The sequence below is a fragment of the Amblyomma maculatum genome, chromosome 1, assembly GCF_055883805.1.
Source record: "Amblyomma maculatum isolate TAMU_Amacu chromosome 1, ASM5588380v1, whole genome shotgun sequence".
NCBI lineage: Eukaryota > Metazoa > Arthropoda > Arachnida > Ixodida > Ixodidae > Amblyomma > Amblyomma maculatum.
In genome coordinates, this window is record NC_139344.1 from 263,830,242 (window position 1) to 263,857,698 (window position 27,457).

At 47.4% G+C, this 27,457-nt stretch overlaps 2 protein-coding genes across 3 annotated transcripts in view; one reads left to right on the plus strand and one right to left on the minus strand.

Moving 5' to 3' along the window:
- Nucleotides 1–23,256, minus strand: part of l(3)73Ah (polycomb group ring finger 3-like lethal (3) 73Ah) — a 38,321-nt gene extending 15,065 nt beyond the window's left edge. Inside the window, exons 1-4 of one of the 2 annotated variants that reach the window (XM_084591092.1) lie at nucleotides 22,891–23,256; nucleotides 21,810–21,915; nucleotides 21,611–21,707; nucleotides 21,477–21,532 (exon numbers count right to left, since the gene is read on the minus strand). In XM_084591092.1, the coding sequence (XP_084447218.1) occupies nucleotides 21,477–21,532; nucleotides 21,611–21,707; nucleotides 21,810–21,915; nucleotides 22,891–22,926 (295 nt within the window). In that variant the 5' untranslated portion in view covers nucleotides 22,927–23,256. Of the gene's footprint in view, nucleotides 1–21,476; nucleotides 21,533–21,610; nucleotides 21,708–21,809; nucleotides 21,916–22,097; nucleotides 22,406–22,890 lie in introns of those variants that run through there. The other variant, XM_084591091.1, reaches the window with a different exon arrangement.
- A 202-nt stretch (nucleotides 23,257–23,458) lies between these two features.
- Nucleotides 23,459–27,457, plus strand: part of Nop56 (Nop56 ribonucleoprotein) — a 62,256-nt gene continuing 58,257 nt past the window's right edge. The window contains exons 1-2 of the mRNA XM_084591094.1: nucleotides 23,459–23,616; nucleotides 24,144–24,348. Of these exons, the coding sequence (XP_084447220.1) occupies nucleotides 23,614–23,616; nucleotides 24,144–24,348 (208 nt within the window). The 5' untranslated portion in view covers nucleotides 23,459–23,613. The remainder of the gene's footprint in view (nucleotides 23,617–24,143; nucleotides 24,349–27,457) is intronic.

A 27,457-nucleotide genomic window follows, 5' to 3' on the forward strand; every position in this document is an offset into this window, starting at 1 on the left:
GGCCAAGCTGTTGAAATGGCTTTCCCAACAACCGTCTTCTCAACGTGACGAAGCGGCGGCAAAGCAATAAGAAATTATCTAATGATTCCTGTTGACCGCAAAGTGATCAGGCGGGAGGAAGCCCTGCAGTCTGTCGGCTAGCACAGGTAGGCCTTCTTCTGTACACATGGCACATACCCTCAGATGTCCCTGGTCTACATGCTGGCCAGCCAGAGGAAGGCCGTCAAAGAGTCGAGAAGAGTGACGAATACATGCTCTAAGGGGCAGCTTTAGGTCTCATTTTTGTTGGATATATGAGCGATATATGAACAACGCGAGGAAATTTATCTAAACCAAAACCCTCACGCACGCGCCCCCACTTGTGGTAAAATGACGACCAAGAAGAATCGGCCACGTGCTGACGATCGTTCGAAAGATCTAGGAAAAAGAATAAGGAAAACTACTCGCTTTCCGGCGCCATTTACCATGTATTCGCCATTATTTATGAAGTCAACAACAGCTAGCGAGGGAAAAGCAGCAGCAACGCTGATAATGCTCTCCACCTACAGCGTGGAAACGTTCCGTCATCATCTTTCGCGCGACCTCCGGATGAAAGAGCCATACACAGCGTCCTGGGAACAGGGCGTAGTTGTTGCTTTCTGCAGTCTCTGCGACGTCTTCAGCAAGCCGTACCACTTCGCAACGTTTGTCGAGTTTCGTTTCGCCCGGTGGAAAACTTTTCCGCACTCATACGATGGATGTTTTAACGTGTTTGAACGCTATGAAAGGTGGGACCAGTTATACGAAGAGGACTGCATCTGGAGCTCCTTTGGACGTCACCGGCATCGCGCAACCGACTACACGGATGCGGCTGACAAGGCCCTCGTTCGTGCCCTCGGCTACGACTCAGCACTGCTGCGGCCTGAATTTTCCGAGCCGCAATGGCCCGGTAGCGAAGGGATGCGTAAGCAAGTATGTTCAGAAAACGCCGTCTGCGTGGCTGTCGCCGTATGCTCCCGGCCGCCCCAAGCTTTGGACGGACTTGATCTGGCTACCCGGCCATTAAAGTGGTTCTGCGTCCAACTCGTTCGGCTACTCGACGGCTATGGTTAGTCGCAAGTAGTGCTGTAATGGCAGCTAGTTGGTCTTTCATCTTCAGGAAGGCGCGCTATACTTTGGCACAAGGACGAATTACAAAAAAAAAAAATCAAGACAAGACGGTAGTACCGCGCACGTACCGTCTTGTCTTTTTTTTGTAATTCGTCCTTGTGCCAAAATATAGCGCGCCTTCCTGAAGATGGTTAGTCGGGTCCCTGGTTCCTCACCGTTAATTAAACGCCATGCTTCGAGACTTGCAGTGTCTGTGACTTGTGAGTGAAACACTCGGCGACAAAGAACGCCTTCCAAAGTGCCCGGAATTGCGCATTGCGGCAGTTTCAGGTGACGGGTCATGGCGACACGGACGCAAGGCAACCACGGTATCCTTTGAAACGTTCATCTTTGTTACCGATGCACAATCTCTCCAAGTGCTGTCTGGAGAAAAGCCCATACAACGATGGGACAGGCGCGAAACTGAGGACAACCTATGTTTTAAGGCGAAAGCCTTTAATGGCTCATGCTGTCGTGGACAAAATGTGTCCCGCTTTTGCGGAAACTGATTGGCAGAGGCGAGATGATGTCATAGTCCTCGACCAATCACAGAGCACCATCACAGTTTGCGCGAATGCGTGCCTTATATGACCATATGGCAATCAATGATCACCCACTAATAAATAATTAATTGAATAATTAATTAATAATGAATGACTAATTAAGGAATTCATTAGTTATGAGAACACTGACTAATTAATTATTCTCCTACTAATTAGTGCCAATTGCGTAGCAGAATGCGGCACTCAGGCTTTCGCCTTTCACTACCTTAGTCGCTAAAGTCCCTCGTAATTTTTTTTTGTAGCGTGAGCTACACTATCCAGGTTGGAAGGAGTTTCGCGTGTCCTCTGCGCCGATCAAGCTGCGCATGCGCGAGAGCCACGCTGCGTCACAGGGACACAGCTGCCGCCGCCGCAACCCCAGCGGAGGAAAAGGAGAAAGGGTGTGCCGAGCGAGAGAGAGGGAAATGGAGAGCAACTGTGTCCATGACAGTGTAGTTCGGCGGATCAGCTACAGTGTTCTTTGTAGACCAGCGTTCGTAAACCACCAGTGTTCGCAGACCGGCACTCGCACACCGGCGTTTGTAGCATGGATGAAAGAAGGGGAAGAACGCCGTCGCGTTCCACGCAGCTTAAGCGTTCTACCAACACCACCTAGAGAAGAAGAGGATGCTGGTTCTACCGGGGTGTGTCAAGCGAGAGAGAGAGAGAAAAAGGGAGCGAAACCGTGCCCATGACAAAGTAGTTCGGCGTTCCTAGCTCGTAGACCGGCGTTCGTAAACCACCGGTGTTCGCTAAACAAGCGTAGTGTGCATCGTATACAGTGCTGTCTGTCTTGGGAAGCCGAGAAGGTAGTGATAAGCCTTGACAAGCCAAGATAAACCATGAAAAGCCGAGATAAGCTAAAATAAACCAATGAAAAGCCGGGACATGCCAAGATAAACCAAGCTCACGCTACGTATATCCTGGCATAGCAGAGCTAATCCACTGCCAATGTTTTACTTCTAAAGCGAAATCGAAACTCGGTAACCGACTGATACAGCCCTACTTAAATTTGTGCTCAGAAGGACGCCTATGAAGCCATGCACAAGTTCGCGAGAAGCCGACGTATTTCTGTACATCGTTGAACAGGTCACGCCAGGGTTCACAGTGTAGTATATCTCTCATTTAAAAGTGGATTCTCGCGACGGGCCATTCGCCTGCGCACGACCGCGGACCAGATGTCACGTGGTGTCCCACTTCCGCTTCGTGAGGTCCGCGCATTTCTTCGCGCACAGAGGAAAGACGCGCCCAAGGAGGCACCAAGTTACAATAATCTCCTTGGCAGCGCCTATGATTACTGCCTCTGCAGGCGGTGGTAAGCGGAATAAGGATGCCAAGGGTCTTTCGCCGTGCTGCGTTCGCCGCGAGCCAGGCGCTAACCTAGCGTGACATTTGGTCCACGTGCCAACGGTCCGTCGTGCGAACATAACCATGTGTGATGGAGTAGACACACTGGTGCTACGTTACCGCTCAAAGGGAAAGAAATATACTACGCGTTACAGTCGGCCAAGCTGCCTGGAAGGATAAGAACCATCGCAAAGGCAGCCAAGCTTCCGCTCAGAGAGTTGTTCATCCATGGCTTTTAATGACTTAAGCATAGCTTTGGCCCAAGAGCACCACGGCGCTAGGTATTTCTTCTCTACACAGGCCGAGGTGAAAGACCTATTTTCCAGCATCTCACCCAAGCCAAGCGCCAGTCCTGAACTTCTTTCACGCGAGGCATATGCTCAAACCACTAGGCCATCTCCATAACACAAAGATCACAGGATCCCGTGAAATGCCTATTCGTCAAGTTCTTCGCGGCACTTTCGCTTAAGATGCGGATTCGAAGTGCTTTGTCGAAGGCGAACAGTTTACAGCGGCCAACCATATCCCTCTAATCAGCTTGAAAGACCACATATTTCTCTGGAAGATAAAATGCTCCTTAAAGAAGCCCTACCCAGTGGGAGGCAAGTGCACAAAATGCTGCATTGTAATGTCGCGAGATATTTCGTCACTGTGAGTGACGTGAAGGGCTGCTATCGGAGAGGCACGAAAAAACGCGTGCTGGGCCATTGCTTCCACGAAGGCACAGCGCCGGTTATGGAGTGCCGCCATAATGCGCGCCGCTCGCGAAGTAAGTGAACTGCCTACCCGTCGCGTATCGGTCTCGCTGCATTGACAGCCGTGCAAAATGCCTTTGCAAACCGAAGGCGTGACAACGAAACTATGTAATGAGATACAGCACGCGAGTCGAATAGCGGTACGAGATGCAACTGCACGAAGCTGGCTTCGTGCAGGCATGTCGTCCATCGAATGTGCGCTGTTACCCAAAGCCGGAAAAGCAGTTAGCTGTAAACTTTGTAGGAGCGCTTCGCGTTTAGCGCGGGGGCAGTTCAATTTTCAACTCCTTCATCTAGAGAATCGCAAAGGTGACCGAGTGAACGCTCTACCAGTGGACAAGGCAGACGAAAACAAGAGAGGCGGACAGAGTGTTGTCACGGGAGAAACGTTATCGTTGAAAAGGCGTGCGCAGTTCAAGCTATAGAGAATTTTGACTTGAAAATGTTGCGTAAATGTGGTGCACTATACTTCTTCCGAAGAGCAAAAATACTAATTATCGCCAAGGTTGTGCAGCGCTTCAAAAAGGACGACGTGCTATCGTAGCTTGGAAAACAAAAAACAGTGATACATATCCCGATCAACGGTAAATCCCGCGCCCTAAGGCACCTCGGCCCCATTTCACTTGTCTCTTGTCTAGCAAAGCTCTTAGAAAAGATTCACACTCGCGTAACCCGTTACCGACACCCACGTTCTCCCCGAGAAATGTTATGGCTTCAAAGAAGGTGTCCCTGCCCATGATGTCGTCCTTCAACTCAAACATGATTTCAAGCTACAGAGATCTACTGGCAGTAGACATCGTCGGTGCCTTTGACCTCTCCCGGCAATTCCTTCATCCTTTCCAAACTCTCGTCCACAGGATGCGGTCAAAACATTTACAACTACTTCAGATTTCTTACGGAATCGCACAGCCACGCGTCAGGCAGAAAAGCTTCCAAACATACCATTCTCTTTCCTCCCATGTGGTACCCCCCCCCCCAATTATCTCCCTGCCCCCTCTCCCGACGATGAAAGGCCTACCGCTCTTGCCGGACTCTGTCGGTGAGATCAAGCACACCATCTCAGCCTGGGTTACAAGGGGCCCCATGGGCCACGCTGAGTCTCTGCCGCAGACGGCAGCGGACAAGATTAGCGAGCGCTACCCCCAACCATCCACCACCTGTTCCCTTCACCATCATCCTCCGCAACACGGGACTACCAGTAATAACCAAACAGAAGATTCTCGGTCTCACGCTCCAGTCGAACGGCAAAGCCACAAACACCATCGCCACTTAACGCACTTAGTGTCAGTAACATGCACCGTGACCTCAATGAGAACGAAGCTCTTTGCCTTGTCACCGCGCTTTTCCAGTCCAGACTTCTACATCATCCTCCATATCCCAATATCCCCCATAATGTCCTTGCTTGCATGGAGCCATTCCTATGCAAGACACAAAAATTAGCACCTGGCCCTCCCCAACACACATCCTCTTCCGCATCCTTCACCTAGGCGTGACCAACCCGCTCTCCGAGCTCATCAATGCTCCCTAACCTTTCCATTCGCACGTCTAACCTGCACCCCTAAAGGCATACAGCCCTCGAATCCCTGGGACTCCCAGTACCTCCTAAACGCACACTACCACACACCCTCCTCTCCACAGAGGCCCGATTCCAACTCCATATCTTTCACATTCCCCGCAATATCGATACCTGACCGCTGGGCCCATCGAGCGAAGTATACCATCCGCATGTTCTGGTTTGGTTTATGGAGGTTTAACATCCCAAAACGTCTCGGGCTGCCGTAGTGGAGGACTCCGGAAATCTGGACTACCTGGGGTTCTTTAACGTGCACTGACACCACAAAGCACATGGCTGCCTTGCTTTTCGCCCACACCGAAAAGCGGCCGCCGCAGCCGAGATTCGATCCCGCATCCTTGGGCACAGTAGTCGAGCACCGCCACGGCGGGGCCATTCGCAAGTTCTCCCATTCTTCCGCAGGACATACCACACTATTCACCAGAGCTACCCCAAAGAAATCGGAGTCTTTATAGGTCCCACCCATACCACCTTTTACGCGGGTACAGAGTTGGGCCCCTCGGATCTGACTACACTCGAAGGATGGATGATAGCCCGCGCCAATTCTCATTCCTTCCCTGCCTCTATCCGATAACAGTTTATCCCGAATATACTGAACTCCAAGGGGATTGTGAAATCGATACATCGATAATTCGGTGCATACAATGTGCCAGCAGATGAGCTCCCCTGTAGCCCAGAAGCGTTCAACCCACGCTGTACAGAGCCACTGTACCGCGGGTGCAGCTTTTCGGCAGGGGAACGCACCCGCGCGTCGAGCGTCACTTTGCGTCAGGCGTCGGTAAGAGAGGCGCACATCTGCGTGCGGCTCCGCGATATTGAGCGCACAATAGGGGTGCATGTGCACGACATATAGGGATGTCAGGGCTTGCGTTTAGCGCCGCCTGGCTGATCATAAGGCGTCAAATTTTGTTACCGGTTCACTATCAACGTAACAATAAATCAGCTCAATTACGATACAAAGTGATTTATTCTCCGTCAGCAGCGAAGCAGGACACGCGAGAGCCACCGCAAGCCTTCGGTCAGCAAGGCTGGCTTTGCCGCACGACAACCAATGCACTGAAGTTCGGCTTCTTCCCGTGCAGCGGTGTCACTTCCAAAACAAGCTTGCCAGACCAAAGGCCACTTTTAATCGGACTCGCGGTTTTTCAGCGTTAACGCTGTCAACGGGCGGCCAAGGCTGCTCAGCCAGCCAGGCTCCAGGAAACCGGTCGTGAGGCCCCATCAGGATAAGCGCCCTTGCAGGGGCACTGCACGCAGTTCGATTATCGAATGACCCCCTGAACGGGAGTTCGATACAGGCGAACATCGCTCCTATACTTTGGCATGAAATTTTCAAGGGAATATTCTGAGATATATCCGAAATCGACTGTATTTTCAGACTTCATGGCGGCCTGCCGCTGCTTCCTGACCGTCTCACACGGCACTGGTTTGGGTCTCCCGGTCACGCGAACATACGCGGTAATGAGCGCGTTCATACGCTGGCTCGAGAGTATCCGACCGAGCACAAGGTGATGGTGCTGGCAACCCAACTTCATGTAGTCCCTCCACACTATGTGAACTACACTACACACTTTTCTGACTCTCGCGTCGATCTGTGACGTAACCAAGATTCGGTGGCGCTGCTGTCGCCAGGCTTGAACTTGAACCCGCATACGTTTCGCGGTGTTTTAAAAATACTGCGTCTCTGAAATGGCGTTTCATGCCTACTTTTCACCCCTAGTTTGCTACGGCGTCGCGATGTCCCTTTGTTCACTGGACACGAGGCAGTGGTTTGAAGGCAGCTCCAGACCAACTCCTTCCCCACCCCTCTCACCCAGACCACTCAGAGTGTCCGTTCTGCGCTGCGGAGCCACTCCCAGCCTGACCCATATAGTTTGGCGATGTCCAGACAACCTACATCTCCCCTCCCACACAAACCGTCTTCCCAAACTTGGACGGAGCTGCTCATCCAAAGCCCGAGAAAAACCTCAGCCAACTCTGGCTGATAAACCGGCGGTTGTTGACTTTTTGGGCCGTGGACTGAGGGCTCCATCCTTATTTTCTTTCTACTTTCTTTTTGCAACAAAGCGCCTAGCTACTACCACGAAGGTGGTGCAGGATGAAACCGGTTGCGGCAAACCAACCGCAGCAGCGTAAGTATGACGCAGCTTTGTCCGTTCCGCGATATTTTCAAGATGAGTTTCCGCGCGCGCCGCGTCTCTCACGGAACAGTAATCGAAAAACGCTGGCACACGTTCGTGTTCGTCGACGAAAGCCTGTAAGCGCTCATACTCGCGGTGACCGTCCGTCCGTTACATTGTGACTCTGTGACAGCTGTGACCCTCCCCTGCACGGGCGCACACTCTAATCCCTCCTCGACGACAGGTACCGGTCGCGCAGCTGCGCATAGCAAGTGACATCACCTGCACCGGTAGGCGGAGCGAGTATGCGCTGCGACGGCGTTCCTTCGCCAGACGTGTCGTTGCAGTCGAGTGAGTCGGATGGCTCTCAAGCGGCCCAATGATTCCGCACAAGCGGTTCGGGTAAGCGCAGGAACGCGGATTCCCCCAACACCAAACGGCGGAAGATGAATGCGTCAACGGCGGCTGCAGGCTTCACATGGGACTAAGGCTAGAGATGCAGAACGAAAGCGTTTGCGACGGTGCAATGCTTCGCCTGAGACGAAAGCAAGTGAGGTAGAAAGGAAGCGCCAACAGCGACTGGCCACATCACCAGGTACCAAAGCAAGAAAGAGAATCAGGTGCCGTAGTGGAGGGCTTCGGACCACTACGCAATAGCGGCTTTCGCCTCATCGCAGTTTAGTAGTAGTCCAAAGTGCCCCCTAGAATTTTTTCAGGGGTAGGAATCCTCCTATATACACCATTGTAGATGCAATTCGTCAGCGCAGTCCTGTCATAGGGACCAGAAGAAAGCTAACTGGAGCATCGTACATAACAGCATCCAGCTGAAAAAAAAAAAAAAAAAAAATCTTTATCTTCGGAATTGCCGCCGGCGAAACGACCAACTACGTTTCCCGGTGCCTCGGACAATTCGGCCGTCACCACAGCTTCTCACAATGCGTGCTTTGAAGTATTCATTTTTGAACATCAGTCTACTATGCGCGGAAGTATCTTAAAGGAGTATAGACACTTCATTTTTGAGTTAGTGTTTTACCTTATGTAATGATGCGTAAGACATTACTGTACATGTATTGCCCCATGACATTCGCCTACAGCCACTGCATAATTTATAATCGAATTTTTCTCACCAGTCTCGGTTTCAACCGTCGAGCGGAGGCTGTGACATCAAAGTCGTCTAGGTTACGTGAGGGATGAATAAAACAGCGATATAATTGTTCCTGTATCGTTTTAATTCACCAGAACCCTAAGGCCAGCTTTTCTCAAGGACAGGAATTACAAAAGGTGAAGAGTCAGCGATTATATTGCTGTTTTTCCATGCCACGCTTGACTTAGACTTAATTATGACGTCATAGCAATCTCTCGGCTGCTGAAAACGAAACCGAAGCTGATGAGAAAAGAAAATTCAATTACGAATTACTTCGAGGTCGTAGGCAAAAACCGCGTGGTGATCCATATACAGGAATGTCGTACGCATCATTAACAAAAAAATCTGCCGACAAAATTTGGTGTCTATAGTCCTTTAAACCGAAAGCAATTGAAGTACCCCTCCCCCCCCCCCCCCCTCTCCCCATATTTATTTTTTTTTCTTGTTCGTCGAAGATAAATAAAAAGACTAAGAAGAGAGTATGACGTCACGCGGTCAACCTTCGCAAGCCAAGTGCCGAGGAAGCCGCTCCCTCCCCCGTTTTGTCGCTCTCCGAGTCAGTCCCTATGTCTTGATGTCGGTATGCTTTAGTGCTTAGTGCGCGCGCCTGCCCTGGCGCTGGCACGCGGCTGTCTGCCGCTGTGGCCAGCATGGGACCACTCCCATTCCCCGGTATTGCGCGCGCGCGCAGCGGTAATAGATATCATTGCACGCTATCACGTGGGGACCCACTCGCTCCCTTTTATTTTTTTTTTTTATGAATAGGCTTCACGGGTATTGCCGCGCGCTCCCTTCTCAGTTTTCTTTCCTACATGTAAAAACGCCTATTAAACAAGGTCAGGGTGTCTATCGAACCACTATTTTCAAAATCCCTGACTTTTCAGGCTTCACCTTGTTATTTAAGTTCAAATTCCCTGACGAGTGAAGAGGCTCAAAAATGTAGCTGCTGATGATAATGAACACAGACGCATAATTTACAAAAAGCTATTTATTAACCATATTTTGCAAATTAATATAGTTAAAAGGCTGTCATTAGTGTTATTTGCCGTTAAGAACGTCAAAAGTTTACTGAAAATTAAAAGTGCCTTGATGCCAGCCTCAGAGCAAGCGACAAGGACCTTGAATTGACCTTGACCTTGCAAGCACCCCCCCCCCCCCCCCCCCCCCCCCCCCCCCCCAATTCTTCCCGCAAACAGCTTAGCCAATCCAATATGGCTGCGCGCGCGCGCATGACAGCGCAGCTTGCCGATCGCTTTTGCCCGCTGCCAGCCCATACAAAAAATTTCCTATGGTCAGCTATAGAAAATTCTTTGCATGGCCGGCTATAGAAATTAGGCCCAAATAGCTATAGCCGCTTCTATGGCTGTCTTTAGGTTTTTGTACAGTCAGTTCTATAGAAGTCTTTAACCTGTTCTATGAACTTATGGCCTATGTACTGCAGTCTAGCATTTTTCATGGTCAGGTATAAACTTTTATGGTCAGCTATAAAAATTCCTTTGTATGGTCGGCTATAGAAATTTGGCCCAAATAGCTATAGCTGCTTCTATGGCGGTCTTTAGGTTTTTCTATAGTCTGTTCTATAGAAGTCTTTAACCTATTCTATAGACTTATGGTTCCCTATGTACTGCAGTGTTTAGCATTTTCTATGTTCAAGTATAGCCATAGACAATCCCTTGTATTGTAGGTTAGAGATATTTGGGCCAAAAAGCTATCGCCTGCTATAGAAGTCTGTAACCTATGGACTAATTCTGGTGTCATAATGTATTGCAATCTTTAGCATTTTCTATGGTTAGCTATAAAATATTCGCGCGCTTGCGCGTGCGTGTGTCATGGTCTATATCTTCGGACATTTATTTTTAATTCGATGCCTAAATAACTGAAAATTGGCCAACAGTCGCCCCACGACTAAAACCATCGTGGGTCGGAGGTACTCACCGCAGGCGTACTTCCATGCGGCGACAGTGCTCCCATCAGTTATACCAAGATTGTGACGCAATCGTACAGCATTGCGGCTTGGTGACACAAGGTTTCTTGTTGCATACATCACACAACTCTTAATCAAGCTAGAGGTCAAGTCGTACGAGGGATTCGAACCGACGATATATGTACGTTCATAAAAGGATGTACGCCTACTGGTCTATAGCTTTTGGTACATACAATATTCTATAGCCAGCTAAAACAGGTTATATGGCTTGCAGTCTGTAGATTTAGAGGCATTGACATTTCTATAGACGGCTAGAGATAACTGTATGGCTACTGGTCTATATCTTCGGGAGCATACAATTTTCTATAGCCAGTTAAAGCAGCTTATACGGCTTGCAGTCTGTAGCTTCAGAGGCACCGACATTTCTATAGACAGCTAAAGATAACTGTATGGCTACTAGTCTATAGCTTCGGGAGCATGCACTTTTCTATAGTCAGTTAAAGCAGCTTATATGGCTTGCAGTCTGTAGCTTTTGGCCATTCAAATTTCTATAGACAGCTAAAGATAAGTGTATGACAAATAGTCTATAGCTTTAGGAGCACACACTGTTCTATAGCCAGCTACGCAGCTTATATGGCTTGTACTCTGTAGCTTTAGAGACATTCAAATTTCTATAGACAGCTAAAGATATCTGTATTACTAATATTCTATAGCTTTAGGAGCACAAAATTTTCTATAGCTTGCTAAAGCTGATTCTATGCCTTGCAGTCTGTAGCTTTAGAGGCATTCCAATGTCTATGAAAGCTAAAGATAACTGTATATATGACTAATCGTCTATAGCTCTAGGAGCATAAACTTTTCTATATCTTGCTAAAACTGATTCTATGGCTTGCAGTCTGTAGCTTTAGAGCCGTTCAATTTTCTATAGACAGCTAAAGATAACTGTATGACTAATAATCTATATAGCTTCATGGACATATGGTTTTCTATAGTTAGCTAAAGAGATCATGTATGGTCCAGAAGCTATAGACAAAGCGGTAGAGAATTTTCTATAGCTGCCTATAAATATTTCAATGGCACTTTATAGCTAACTATAAAAGTCCATAGATAGACAGAGCTGACCATAAACTTTTCCATTGGAGCACATAGACCATTTTTGTATGGGAGCGCGGTTATTCCTGCTTTTTGTCGCGTACTACTCTCACGCACCGCTCTGCATATTTTATATAGTACCCACCTCAGGTGCGTATTAGTTCTTCTGTTGTGAGAGCTCAGCCATGCGCTAGCGTCAAAGTAATATATCGCGCCTCGCCTTACGGCGCGAGACAGAACAGCAACAACAAAAAAAATCTGCATGAACAACATACTTGCTGAGCGCCAGGTTAAGATGATTATGCACTGCAGAATATATCGTGCCATTTTCTCTGACTTGGCAAAATTTTTGATGGTTTCCCTGACATTTCAGTGATTTTTTCCGGTGCATAAAATTTCCCTGACAATTCCCGGTTTTCCTGGTTGCTTGACAACTCGCTGTGCAAGAACTTGAGGATTTCGCTCGTTCTAGCGGAATGCAGTGCTCTCTGGAGAAATCACAAGATTACATTTTAGCAGGCACAAACCACTGGACATCGACATAATCATGAACGGACACCCGATTCGTCAGACAAACAAAATGAGAGTACTAGGGCTGTGGTTACAAGGAGGAGGCAAGCGTGATCACACGATCAAATCTCTTACCACTGTGACCAATCAAATCTCTAGAATGATAAGCAGGATAACAAACAAAAGAAGGGGGATCAAGGAACAAGATGCAATACGGATAGTGACAGCCCTCGTCATCCCACGCCTCACCTATAGTCTCCCATATCTTAAAACAACCAAGACCGAAAGGAACAAGATAAACGTGCTAATCAGAAAGGCATACAAACTGGCTCTGGGATGGCCACCATACCCCTCCAACAGCAAGTTTGACGATCTGGGCATGCACTATACCTTCGAAGAACATAGCGAAGCTATGCTCGACTCCCAGATCAGAAGACTTAAACAGACCAAGACGGGCCGTGCTCTCATTACAAAACTCGGTTATACCCTTAAAGATGATAATAGCCGCAGAAACCATAAATATCGTACCAGACATCAGGGACACTTTCACGGTCAGACCACTGCCCAGAAATATGGACCCTATCAATCGTAACGGCAGAAGGAATGCCAGAGCCAAAACCCTTGACAAACAACTGAACACAAAACATTTTGTGATGTATGTTGACGCAGCGAGGTACAAAGTCAGAGAGGTGACCGCAGCCGCGGTCACTGACTCACGAGGCAAGCTCATATACAGAACAAGTATACAAACTAAATGCATTCGCACAGCGGAAGAGGTGGCAATAGGCCTAGCAATCTCGGAAGCAAACCGAAGACAACACAGTTACTGGATAGTCTCGGACTCGCAAGCCGCATGTCGAGCCTTCCAAAACAACAGGATTCATCGCATAGCAAACAAATTCCTAGCCGGCTGGCCGGCCAGAAGGAACAGACCCAACTAGGCAACACACGATTGTTTGGGTCCCCGACGCTGGGGTGTAGGGTAACATTAGAGTAGATGCCGTCGTCCGAGGTTTCATTAGCCGGGCGGCGGAACCATTGGTGGAGCCTTTCACAACGCCAGAAACATACGGGGAAACAATACGAGCGTGTAGGGAGAGGCATAGAAAGTATGCACGTTCACATGACACACTAAGCCGAGAACAAGCCACTACACTTAGGCACCTACAAACAAACACATATCCAAACAGAGCCCTGTACGACAAGATATGGCCAACACAATGCAAAAGCGAATGTGTCTGGTGCGGAGACACTGCTACACTATACCACACAACATGGGCATGTAGGGCAAGCCCCACAATGCCTAAAATAGATAGCCCTAGTCCTGAGCAGTGGGAGGACCTTCTAGCCGACTCGGACGCACAGCATCAGCTCATGCTACTGCAGCGGGCCAGAGCCGCTGCTGAGGCCAACGGACTCCTGGACAGAGGACTGCCGACTACTGCTCTTTCCTAACCCTAATTTTCCCCAATAAAGTTTATCAATTAATCAAAATCCCGGTTACTTGACACCCTGAAGGTTGACATAAAATGCTGCGTGGTGCTCACCTTTTGTGACCTGTGCAAATACCCACCAAAGGATGCCCTCCATTTAATGGCGCCAGCCGCGCTTATTCTGTGGCGCTACAGCGGAAGCCAGGCAGAAAAGGGAAGGCATGCCGTGGCACGTATTGTTCGGTGCAGGGCGATGACGGGGGGAGTTGAAGAGACGGTTGGGTAGAGAATGCGCGATGGTTGGCCGTGAGTTGAGACAAACGAAAATTCCCGTAATCGTAGAATATTCGAAGGGTCGAATACTTTTTCACAATTAAAGTGCTGTGCTGATCTATTTGTAATAAAAGTTGGGAACAGTTAAGCATGCAAAATTTCGTTTTTGCTTTTATTTTGTTTTCTGGGTTTCCATGAACAAATAGCTTAGTTGCAGTCAACATAGTCGTAAATTGAGCCGACGGCAATAAAATAATGCCCGTACAGTTTGTTTTCGCGAGACTCAACCTCATCACTCTGCGGTGGCCAATGAAACATCACTAATCTGTGAAGAAGCCAATGTAATCTTTATGGCTGTTTCTGAATATGCAAATAATATTTTGACAGAAGCGCTACGCATTTGTGGTTGAAACAGCATGTCACCGAAAAAACAAGCCCGATGCAAGCGCACTATGCTCACAAGATAACTCCGCATATTACTGCGCCAACAGGAGAGCGGCTTCCTAAACACCGGTTCAAGCCTCTTCATTTGTTGTGTAACCTGACATCATTAGGTGCTGACAAAGTCATCAGGCAGATATTCACTTATGGAAAAGATGCGCCCCTAGAATATGCTTCGAGTGCATTGCGGGAGTCAGACCAAAACTATTTTCAACATGGCAAGAAGGCACTCGGTAAAGTTTTTGCCACACCTGTCTACAGTGTATTGTGAAGACGCTGCGACATACACAGATCAGAAGCCTTTGGTAGGCATAATAGGGCCCAACTAAAGATTGAGTACAATTCTGTTCCAGGAAAGTTCTGTCGGCACCTTACAAATGGAATCTACAATTATTATCAGACTATTGCTAACATTCAATGGTATGTGTCTCATGCCCCCTCTATGTTTTGCACCATTAACTTCTCACAACTATCAGCTGTTGTACTGCCTTGCAGTTAAATGCAAAAAGGCCAACACAATGCAATCTCTTCCAATGCTATGCATTGAATAGGAACCAGTGACACCAGGAAACATCTTCGCGATTGAGGCAACAACACTGCTTAGCTGATCAACGGAAAATGTAGCAGCACACACGAAGGCCATGATGCACACCAGTGTTGAGAACAATTGTGCCAGATTTTGTGCCAGGAATGAAAAATGTACCTGTCGAAATGAAGTGAATGTACAGCCTTTGTCAAAAGTTTAGAGGGATTGCTTTTAAGCCTTATATTATGACTTCTTTAACAATCGTGGGGGTCCTAGCCATTGGAGAGGGTAGGACGAAAAATCTTGCCTTCAGCAAGTTTGGAAACCTGGGAATGCATTACGAGCCACATAGTATGACTCAGAAGTAGACCCCGTGGGCTCTAAACTTTTGACAAAGGGCGTACTGTTAAAGTAACGGTGTGGAAGCCATCCTTTTTTTCCATCGGTTAAATCTTCCTCATTGCGCAAACAGTGCTCAAAGACAGTGGCACTTATGTTTTGAAATGGAAAGAAGCTAGATACTAATGCATTCACAGTGAAAAGCTCCATTGCTGGGCTCCTCTTGAAAGAATACACTTCGTAACTGGCGTGCAAAACGCTTATGATTACTTTGATTACTGAGAGGATGACAATCCCTGTGTGCATGAAACAAGGTAGCATTTCAAATTCAAAAGTTAATGCAGCAGCCAGCCCTTATCAATGCCTATGTAAGCACAGCAGCAATTGCAATAACAGTCTATTGCAAAATAGGAAGGTGCCACAGTAAAACCTACCCATGCTTCGATTTTGTAGTCGAGGGTTTAAGCCACAAGCTACAGCAAATTTTCATTCTTTTGCAAATTTCTCAAATGATTTTAGCTGTAGACTTCAAGGTACTGTGCAGTCCACCAACACCACTTTCTGTCCTATTAAACTTGTCTTCAACAGAACTGTCCAAATATGCATTTGAATTTCAGATTAGCAGCACAGCAATCGTAAAACAGAGAGGAAGCTAGCTTACGCTACTCGAGTTTGCTCGCTATGTATCACACCACATACACCATGCGATCCACACCAATATGTACCAACTGGCCCAGCTCTCCACTCTACTGAACCAAGTACGTCCCCAGCTGCCAAGAAAGAGGAGGCCACCAGTTTGTAACAGCACTGTTGCCCAGTGTTGCACTGTGTGCCTCTCTCTGTCTGCGTCTTTCTGCTGGTTTCAATCTTTAACAATACACCATCACTGCCTGATACTGACATCCCAAACAGATTACACAGCGTGTATGTCTGCGGTTCATTACGAGTCATTGCTCCAGTTGGAGAGAAAAAGTAAATTTGTAAGTATTATGCATAATCTTAATAACTGCAGCACAAATGCAGCTGCCGTGGCTTCGATTCAGTCCCGCGACCTTGGGCTCAGCAGTCGAACGCCTAACGCATAGTGCTGCAGCAGTAGGTTGATCATAGGTATACTTGCCATGACTGATTTCTTCAAACAAAAGTTCTATTGCGAAAGCAATACTACTCTAGATTTTGAGCCTTCAGCGTAGCGCGGCCGGTAGCCACGTGTTATCCACGTGACGCTGTGAAGTCACACCCCAAGTGGGCTGGCAGGAGCTGTCAACTTGGGTCTCTCATTTCACATAGGACGGTTATGTCAGAATCAGCCCGCTAGAACCCTGGCATTCACGTTACCCCTATAGGCCACTAAGGCACGTTCATACGGCTTGGTTAAAGCGGGGCTTTATGTGTGGGCTGAGGAAGAAGAAAAAGAGAAGAACAACACTCGATTACCTGCAGCTAATGCTTTTGCTCAATATTTGGTTCAGTAGGGTTGAACCTTTGTAATTTTTTTTCCAATAATGCTGGTATGAACTGTGCTGTCACCAGTGCTGGTGACAAGTTAGAAAACAATAGCGGGAATAATAAAAATGCCAGCTGATCTTAATGCGCAGCTTCTATTTAGGCAACCAAGTGAATTTTAGCATATACATATACTGGAATAAAGTATGCAAGTAGCTTGTGCACAGCGGTTGGTGCATGGTCCAAGCCTTCGCATGCTGCCGCTGCACATGCGCAACAGGCACAAATTAATCCAGTACGCACACCTGCCGACCTGGCGAGAGGGAGGAGGGTGCTGCAGTCGCCAACTTTGCTAGTTAAAAAAAAAAAAAAAAAAAAGAAATCTGTCCTAGAAGGTTTGCCTTCTCTTGAAGCCGCGAAGCACGCAAACACGCAAATCCCGCAGTATACGAACTCAGAAACTTCTGACAATGAGTGCTCTTGGGCATTGAGAGTGTCATGGGTCTAGAGAACCTAAATTTACAACGTGCGCCGTACACAGACGACCCGGGTAATCCTAAACATACGCATAAGCAAGAAATGCAACTAGAGATGCGCGCCGTCGCCGTGTGTTCTCCGCAACTGAAGCAAACTGATCGGCGCTGCGTTTTAGTTTTATAATGCAAAACCATTACTAGCCCCATTACACGCAATTCCGTCCGCGACCGCTGTTGCTGGCCGCGATGGATCCGAAAGGTGTGCCATCACGCCGTCGTCGGGCACAGCTCGGTAACATGGAGTGTGCGACTGAGCGCAATACAGGTGGATCAGATGGCGCGACGTATGGGCGAAGCGCGCAGAGAGGCCGTCCTTTAGCCGAGATCGAAGGAGAAGCCAGTGAAGCTTCTACATGTGGCAGAGGCGAAATTTAGGGCAGTGTTCCTCAATCGAAAAGTTCGGTCAAAAATCGGGTCTGCCGGGCAAATCGGTAAAATTGACAGGAAACGCATACATGCAACTCATACCAGCCAGGTATGCTCACGCACACCTGTCATATGGGAGCATACGGGAGACATATGCGAAGCGGATTATTAGCTTTCAGCAGCGTACGCGCAGTGGCGCGCGTGTTTATGGCGCATTCCGATCGGCGATACGGAGCAATTTTTCTTGCTCCGCAAAACCAATGAGCGTTTTCGATTCCGATCCCGAGTTTTTACTAAAACTGCGGCGGACATTTTTGCCCCTTCGCGCATTCGAAGATGATCTGCATCGCAGCTTTAAATGCGCATGAGCCTCGCAAAAGCTCTCTGAGATGAACGGAGTTTCGCAACACGATGCGTTCCGTCACAGAGCACGGCTACATATAATTTTAGTTCGCGAAGCCTGACAGTTGAGTATTTAATGACTTTTTTGTCGCTTGTTCGGCAGCAAAATACTCATTTATTGCTGGTTTCGGTCAGAAGATGAAAAGGTTTTTTCTCCAATCGCTCTGATTCAAACTCGGGAGTCTCTGATAACGTAAACGCCGAGAAACCGACCGCCGTAAACGCCACAGCGGCGGTCGGTGCGGTCCAGCAACAGTCGATATGACAGCCTTCCGCCGGCCGGGCTTGCAGGCATCTTTTGCAAGCACATTTACCAGCCATTTCTATGAATACCGTACCTGACCATTACAACGAAGTTTTCGCAAAGATCCCAGCCCGCAATTCACCGCCCTCAGTCTCAGACAGCTTCTTCTTCTGCCTTGACAGCTTTCTGTGGCTACGCAGCGGAGGCTAAGCGCGGGCGCCACCAGCCTGCCCCTCTGGCTGGATGGTGGAAGCCGGCGCACATAGCTTCCGCTGAGCTGCACGCGGCTAGTGGACAGCACTGACGAGTCTGCAGCAAACGGACCTACTGGTGCGGCAGCTGTCATCGCCAAGCCACGGCACAACTGTTGAGTGAAGTCCTCATAGTGCTGCCTCAGTACGTTCACGAAGTGAATGCGTCAAGCGGTATGTATACTGTTAGTGTGCAGGCCCATGAAACGCTACGTGACATCCAGTCTTCGAAACGTGACTGCAAAGTACGCGAAAGCAACGTTTAAAACCTGAACACTCAATAATTTCCTGTAAAGGGCTACGTCCTATAGGCAAGGGGGCAGATTTAGCCAAAGCATCGGGGGTTCAAGGATAATGGAGGAAAAATCGACTTTAAAAGGGTAAAAATAACCAAACGAAGGTTAGCTGATTGGTGGCTGAAATCAAGGCAAGAATAGGTACAAACTACATTACTAGTAACGACTAGGCGGCCTGTGGCGCCGCCGCCCGATTCAAAGGGTTCAGCCTTATCCATCTGTCCACCCAAACCTGGCAGCAGCTATCGCTTACCGATACGAGCAGCGAAAATTACATCACAGAGAAAGAGACTGGTATACCTTACTCTATGGTCATAGTATACGTGTTTCGTCGATAACGCCGACAACGCCATCAGTTGAGCTAGTCAGAAACACATCAACCTGTCAGTGCTCTACATCTGTGATTCTTGGCCACGGTGGTCTTGGCTGTGAGCGGCGCACAGGGAGGCGCGAAGTGCTGTAGCCTAGGGTAAGTTGCGGTAAACGCATTGCAGGTGCACGCCGAAGCATGAACTTCGTCCGAATGGACGCTCCTATTTCCTCTGCTGCTCCACGCCAAAAACGAAACCATGCGGGCGCGAAGAAACGGCCGAAGCTACACAGAGACCGGCAGCATGTGAGTAAAGTTTCTCTCCACTTTTCTGGCCTTCGTGTATTTTAGTTCTTGCTCTTTTCTACATCTGTTTTCAGTAAACTGGTTTTCTGCGTGATTAATAACTTTTATCTACACAAGACTGCTTAAATTTCTCAGCAGTGTCCCTTTCACGTAACGCAACTCAATGGATTTCGGAGCCAGCCATCCGATTTCTAACTTTATAAAGTTAGCGTTTTTGGTCGGGGCCAAGTCTCAAGACCTTGACAAAACTACCGTGGCGTTGTAATCGCTGTTGAATCACGGCTGCTGACCAAGGGCTATACTATACTACTTATTGACAAAACTTTACTACCGTTCGACAGCGCATCCGCGCGCACGCACGGGCTCACACACACATGCACAAAACAGGAAATAAACGCTTGTGCAAACTTCTGGTGGAATGCCGCGAACGGTCCTGGCTCCCTTAAATAATTCCGTTGTAACGAAGCCCTTCAGTGTTTTTCTCCGGTTGCGACTTGGAACCAACCAATGTACTGAATACGCGCTCCACCGAAAGCTTCGCTCCTCTGGCTTCGAACCGAAGCGGTCCGTTCGTCCTAAAAGGAAACGTCACACAACGAATTGAAAACTGACTTGCATATCGAGACGACTTAGTACAGTGAGGCCGACACATGGTACGCAACGTATTACCGCACTACTTCGCCCTATTCAGCGCCCATTTATCTCATCTCATGCATGAGTTCGCTGACACCACACAGCAGTCTAGCATTACACGCTAGCATTACACGCCGCACACTTGCGTCGTTTCGTGCAAGCGTTTCCTTTTTACCGCCAAATGTTCACCTGCCACCTGATCCAGGGCTGGGCGTCTCGAAAACCCGCGATGGCCGAGAGCTCCGGAAAATGATATTGCGCAGAAACTACGTTTTAATTACCACGTTTTAATTACTAACGTTAAAACTCCCATTTTTGTTTGAAATATGTCTTTAAAATCAACTATCACGGTTATAAACATCCCGAAGCAACTCGGGCTATGAGGGATGCTGTAAAGGAAGGCTCCGGATAATTTCGACTACTTAATTAGGACCTAGGGTTCTTGACGCGCTGATATCGCGTAGCACAGGACCACCCTGTGTTCGCCTCCATCGAAAAACGGTCGCCGCGGCCAGGATCGAAAGCGCGTCTCCCGGCTGAGTAGTCGTGCTCCTAGCCACCAAGCGACAGCGGCAGGGCGGTGCTTATGTCCTACCGACGAGCACATGCAAGGAAATAAATGTTTATTTCCACAACGGACGGTTCACGCGTGGTAAAGCGAGCGATACACCACTGCACTGTGCAACTCTGGTATGTTAAAACCCCACATACCATACCATACCATACCATACCATACCATACCATACCATACCATACCATACCATACCACACCATACTATACCATACCACAAGCCCACTCAATGGCTCAGTGCCTTTGATGTTCTGCCACTGGTCACAAAGTTGCTGGTTTGAACCCAGTCACAGCGGCCACACGCTGATGGAGTCAAAATGCAAAAATGTCTGTGTGCTGTGCAAAGTCAATGCATATAGAAACCTAGGTGGTTAAATTAATACAGTGCCCTACACCATGGCGCCCCTTATAACTGGTGTCACTTCAGGACTTTCAACCCCACATAACACTACCTCATACCATGCTGTACCACACGATGTGTTACCACACTACACTCTTGTGGCTTTTCAGAACTTGCTGCTGGGCTAGTTGCTTCACGGCTTTCATGAAGAACCAACTATCATACCTACCGTGCCATACCACACCATACCACTGTGGCTTTGCAGCACTTGTTGCTGGGCTAGTTGGTTCATGGCTTTCATTAAGAATATATTATATAGACACATGAAAGACAAACACATGAGACAAGGCTGACACATTGTGCAGTGTTCGTCTTTTATGTTTGTACAGTTTGTCCGTAGTCAAATGACATGCCGTAGTGGTTTCATATTGGCACAGATCAAGCCTGCATTGTGCAGTAGGTCTGACAGGCTGGGTCTGAGCCAGCAACTTATGATGCAGCAAGCTCAGGCTGCACAGGTAACTATGCCAGACTCATGCCAGTAGCAAGTGGCAGCAGCAGGTCTGGCCCTGAATATGCAGCCCATAAGGTCTCTGGCCTTTTCAATACAAGACCAAAAGGAACTTACTGTATTGGAGATTCGGAACCAGCTTGTACACAATATCCTGCATTGTCCTGTCGTAACTGTGAAAAAAAAAAAAAAAAAAAATTAACTGCATGTGCAAACTTGCACTACCGTGCAACATATTGCTGAAGCCATACCTGATGTACTGCAAAGGGTAGCTCTGATGAATTACAATTTCACAGGTTGGACATGTGTTGTTATCCTCCAAATGTTTGACAAGGCAGCTTTTACAAACTGCAAAAGAAAAAAACAAAGTAACAAAAGTGAAATGAACACACAAACCAGCAGCACCAAGCACAGGAATTTGATATGAATGCTTCAGTCAGTTCTACTCACAGGTATGCAAACATTCCGTGACTGTTGTGGCGTCGATTAAATACCCCTTGCATATCTTGCAAATTATGTGATTATTGAGCGTTTTTAATCGTATCCGCCTTTCCATCTGAAAGAAGCAAGTCAATAAGAAGACTGTTAAAACTATCCAAGCAGCAGCAGTAGCACAGCTAACGAAATCGAAAGGAGCAAGTCATTGAGAAGACTGTTAAAAGTATTCACGCAGCAGCAGCAGTAGCACAGCTAACGAAATCGCACTTGGCCGCTCATGCATTGGAACAATACCATTACCTCAGGAGGCAGTAGTAGGGTTTGCCAACAGGTTGTTGGCAGACGGACGGCATGCCTCATGTCATCTGGCACCTCGCAATTTTCGAGAGGTACAGAGCATTTCTTTTGAAGAAGTTTCGAATTTTCAGAAGCCACCTCATGCTGCATTTCATCAAAATCCTCGTCGATTTTGGGCGATGTTTCTCCAGGGAGTTCGCACTTAATAGACAAAGCTGCCTCCATGGCGTCGGAAAGCTCGCAGTGTTCTATCCTTCCGAAGCCGCTCGTGGTACGTGAGGACCTATCAAAGTCGCACGTGCCGCGAGCGGCTTTGGAAGGGTCCAGTTTGCTCCGTTGTTTTTGTTTTGTTTGTTTGTTTGTTGGCGCGACATTAGCCAAAAACGCGTAGTGCCGCGGGTCGTCTGCTCACCCTGGCCATCAACGTCGCTGCAACATCATGCAAAGCATCACGATCGGTCAGAAGCGCGTCGAATCACGCCACACCGTCGACCCGTGATTCGCGCCATGGTAATTACTTACTAATCAGAGCAGACGCAATAATACCAGTGCTAAGACAACGCGTTTTTTTTTTTGTTGCTTTCGCGGTGCGTGTAGCAGTCGCATCTCGTTGCTGCACACAAAACGAAACAGCGCGCCAGGAAACAGATACTGTTAGAAACGAAGATCGTTGCGTGCTGCGTGTATAGCAAAGCTTAGACACTCCCACCTTGTGTGAAATGATCAGAAACTTCATTGCATTCGCATGCAAAATCCGACACGCACATCGCTCAACAGAATAGGAAGGCACGATTACCTGTCTTGATAGCGATTCCTGGGGAATGAAAACCATGAAGTACTAGTTTCTCGGCTTCGCCCGCTCACATATCAGTTGACGAGCATCCAACTTAATCGTAGAAATCGCTTTGTACGCCGTTGCTGCTTAAACAGAGAGGGAAAAACATGTCACAAGGCTTACAGATGGGATTTCATGGCTCTGTACCGATAGAAATGCAGCACGGCGACGTCAGAGAAGCTTTAAGTGCGTTTAACAGTGGGAGGAAGTGGTACGAATTGAAGATAGTGCTTTTACAAGTGCAAGAAAAATTGCGATTTACGGTTGCGTGCAGCCAAGTCGCCGCCGCCACCGTATTGTTGTCCTCCCTTTTTCGCGATTTATTTTTCCGGCATTGCGCGGAGACACGGCTTCGGAAAGGGAGAAACGGCAGTTATTTTCAGTTATGTAAATTTTTAATTTTATAATGTACGAGTAATTTTCGCTACTAAAATAAATGTGTTTTTATATTTAAAACATTTATTTGGGTGTTTTAAGATTATTATAACTATTGTGAATCTCGTTTTAGTGAGGCTTTCAGGCCATGCCGCGCCGCGCTTGAGGCGCTTGAGCACGTTTGCGACGTTCCGCGTCTTTGGTGTGTGTGGCGGCTGTAGCTCGTTCTGCAAGGCCGGCTAGGCTTAAGCGTGGCAGAAACGTGTTCTTCGTTTGTTATGGTGTGTCATCGTTAAAACAGTTACAACAATGGTAAGAATCAGTTTAGATCCATGTTTCCCTAGAAATGTGTTTCGCGCTTTGTGTTAAACGGGGCAGACACGTGTTTCTGATGCTGCAGCTAGAAGAAATCGTTTTTATGTTTACATGCCGCTCGCGTGATTACGCGTTAGTTTTCTGAACTGCATTTTTCACGGCAATGTTCGATAAAAGTTCTTCTCTTTCGTCTTTATATGTTTGCACCTTGTCAGTGGAAATGACAAACCTGCATTGTTTGGGACTGCTAAACAAAAAAAAAAAAAAAAAAAAAAAAAAAAAAAAAAAAAAGGACGAGTCCTAAGTGTGTGTTGCGAGTTGTTACTGTAAGAATTTGTAGCGGATACTTTGTCGGCAATATTTGTGGGCTTCAGACAACAGGTAGTGTGAGCTGCGTGGTGCTTATTTCATTGCTTGGAAGGAGGCTTTTTTCACTCTATGCTAGGCGCAAGTGGCGTCTCAAGAAATGGTGGATCTAGGAGCACGTGGGTTTAAGGATGCTGGTGTCCTCTGTCTTTTTACAGTCTCAGCTGTACGTGCTCTTCGAGCACGCGGTGGGATATGCACTCTTTCGGGTCAAGGAGTTCGAGGAGGTCAGCATGGCTCTCCCTCAGGTGGAGAAAAGCGTCCTGGACTGTAACAAGTTCAAGTCCCTCGTGCACCTGATCGCTTTCTTTCCTTTCCGCACAGCGGTGAATGCTCTGGAAAACATGAACTGCGTCACCGAAGGCAAGTGTTTCCCGCGCGTACAGGTATAAGGGCAGCAGAAACTTAGCGTCAGGACATTTGCTTGCTTTGCATTCGACAGCGCAATAGTAGTCTCAGGTTTTCAGCATATTATTAACGGAATATGACCATTATATGTATTTGCTTTAATTGTAAACTTGTGCTTAGGATGAGGTTCAGAATACCGAATGCTTTATCAGTTGTGGAACCTTTGTGTGCCATGGACCTTAATAGGCCAGCTTTCATTGCTGCTATTTGCGCAGTTCGCTGCACTATGCGTTAATTGCACTTGATTCACGCATATAGATTTGATTAGTCAAGCTCTGGCAAGCAGCACATGCTTTTGGGGCTCATGCCATTATGTACGAACAGCCATTACTGATGCACTTGTTTAAGCACCCTTCAAACATAGGGACAGTGTAGGTCACAGTTGCTAAGGGCTAGTGGAATTCCTTTGTGCGACCAGCTTGCATTATGCTGCTGCTTTATCTTAGGAGCTCATTGAATAATTTTGTAGACATTGACAAGCAGCAAATGTTAAGCTGGAGTTGAAAGCGCCTTGACTAGTGCACTTATAGCTCCCGCCACTGTGTTTATTTTCTTGCCCGAGTGACACCCTCATACTCTACATGTGTGATTTGGCAGCCTTTGACCCATTAGCATGCTGATTTAACTACCATTTGAACTTTACTGCATGGACATTTCGATGTCCATAAAGTCTACAAATATGCTGAATCAGTGGGGGCAATTCAGGCCTTTGAGAAGTGGCAGTGTGCACTTCCGGATGCCGAGCATTTGTGCTAAGACTTCAGGATATAAAATTGCTGAAAAATTATGGAATTTCAAAATATCTGTAGCTTGGGTCGATTTCACTGTTGCTGCTGTGATGGCGAACCAGAAGCATGTGAGATGGTGCAGTTCTGTAATCTACTTATCAAAACATGTTCTGGCCTATAGGGATGAAGCTGTGTGTGGCTCACCATCATGGCCTCCATGATGTTGGTGCAAGTTATGCATGCAGCCTATTAAAAAAATATATATATTACGGAAGTTAAACATAGTTATCTGAGCATAAGCTCTGTTAAGCATGGCTACACGGTCCTACTGGTTTCTTCTGTATGCGAGCTTCTCGCTCTTCGTCGGTCTCTCCTTGGAGCCAGTCACGCTTCACTGCTGCTTCTTGGCAAGCTATATCAGCTGGATTATCAGGCTCAGCTTGACACCTGTGGCAAAGCGTTGATGCACTCAGAAGCATTTGTTAAACCCTCTGCCTAGTCGCATGGTATCACCGCGGATAGCTTCTGTATCCACAATCTGGACGATGCTCTGTTGCCCCTGGTTGTACTATGGAGGGGAAGGATAAAGAAAATTTTGCTTTGAGAGTGATTAATATTACTTTGGCAAATAAACATGTCATCTTAACTATTACAGGGTATATGCTTGGGGTCTTTAATTATTTGCGTGCCTACAATACTATTGACAGGAACAGGGCCACCACACTGCCTTGGCAAAGTGATGGAATCTCGTGATTATAGAGTTGGTCATCTAGCAGTAGCACAACTCCATCAGATACAATTGCAAGCAAGAATCTCTGAGGCTGTAGACTCTGTAGCCATTAGAAAGTGCTTGTGTGATGGGTATTAACTTGACCAGCGCCTCTTATTTTTTACAGTGCCTGCTATGCTAGTATGGCCGACCCAATAGTGTATTGCCCTCTTCTATCCTCCTTTCTTACCCTTCCCTGTTGTCTGGCATTCGCGCCTGGTCTACATTTCTGGGGGAGAGTATCAGCTGAGTAGTGCTACGCAGCGAAAAGCAGAAAAAGGGGTCTTTTTAATCTTCTCTTTCCCTTTGCGAGGCAGCACTTTGCATCCCTCATGGCCTTCAGGTCACTGATGTGTCATAGAGCACGCCGTTCGTTGCACTGCTCACCGACTGCTTCTCAGCATAGTGGGGGGCTGGTGCTGGTTTTAAAAATAGGCACAGAGATTGAATGCAGCGACGTTGGCATTGCTATGAAAGGTTGTGGCGGCTTGCTGGAATCATGTATGTCTTTTAGCTACAAGCTGAAATATTTCAGGAGTGGCACCTAAACTTCTGGGCAGAAATATGAAAGTAGATGGTAAAGGTAGTTTGTAATAAGTTTAGCTATATTGGTTTGCGGTTCATTTATGGTTGGTAAGAAAAATACGAAAATGAAATAAAGAAGGCATGGTAAATCTTCCCGAGAAGGGATTTCTTAAAGCTACCAGGTAGCGATAGCTTTCAAGCTGTAGGTCTTCTTTTGTAAGTGTAAGCTGTCATCGTTACGGCAGCAAAGAATGATTTTCTTTCCATGGTAGCCTGCATCTGCACTTAGTTTTAAGAAGTGAAAATTTCCCATTCTCAAATTCATTCTCAAATTTACGGTGCTGCAGCTGATGCCAAAAACTTCCTGGCTGCCCTTTAGGTTATCGGTTTGGCATCAGTTTTGTAACTGCTGCACTGAGGTGATTCAATTGTGGCTTGTTGGCCGAGTTAGTTAATAATGGACGCAAAGAAATAAATGCACTATTGACACGTGTACAAAGAGGTACACAAACGCAGAATCAGTGCTTTGCAAAACGCAAAAGAACTGCATGAATGAGATGCTTTTGTGGACGATGCAAACAAATGTAACAACTTACGCCTTATTTGTCTTGCAAGGAGCAGGAATAACCGGCACAATCTCCTCAAACAGCGTCTCAGGTATGCCAGTCGTCATTCTCAAGTGATAAAGCAGAGCGAATGCCACAGCCACTTTTTCAGTGTAGCACTGTGCACGAAGTGAGAGCAGCACTAAAAGGGGTGTGAAGCAAAATCTGAGACTCGTGGTGTACGAGCGAGCGATCACCAGAATGCCTGCATCGCACGCTCGAACACAAGCAGTCGTACCATATGCGTAGTGGTACATCACGGCAACTAACAGACAGCTGTCGTTGCAAAACAGACGGTACGGCTAAAATAGAGAAGGCACTGGCTTGGCTGATATGCATGTTAGCCTCACAGCAGGCTCTTCATAAGATTGCTTTTGTAAGAGCACACTGCTGTTGCGAGCTTGGCTTAACCCGTTCGACACATTTTCTTCAATGCA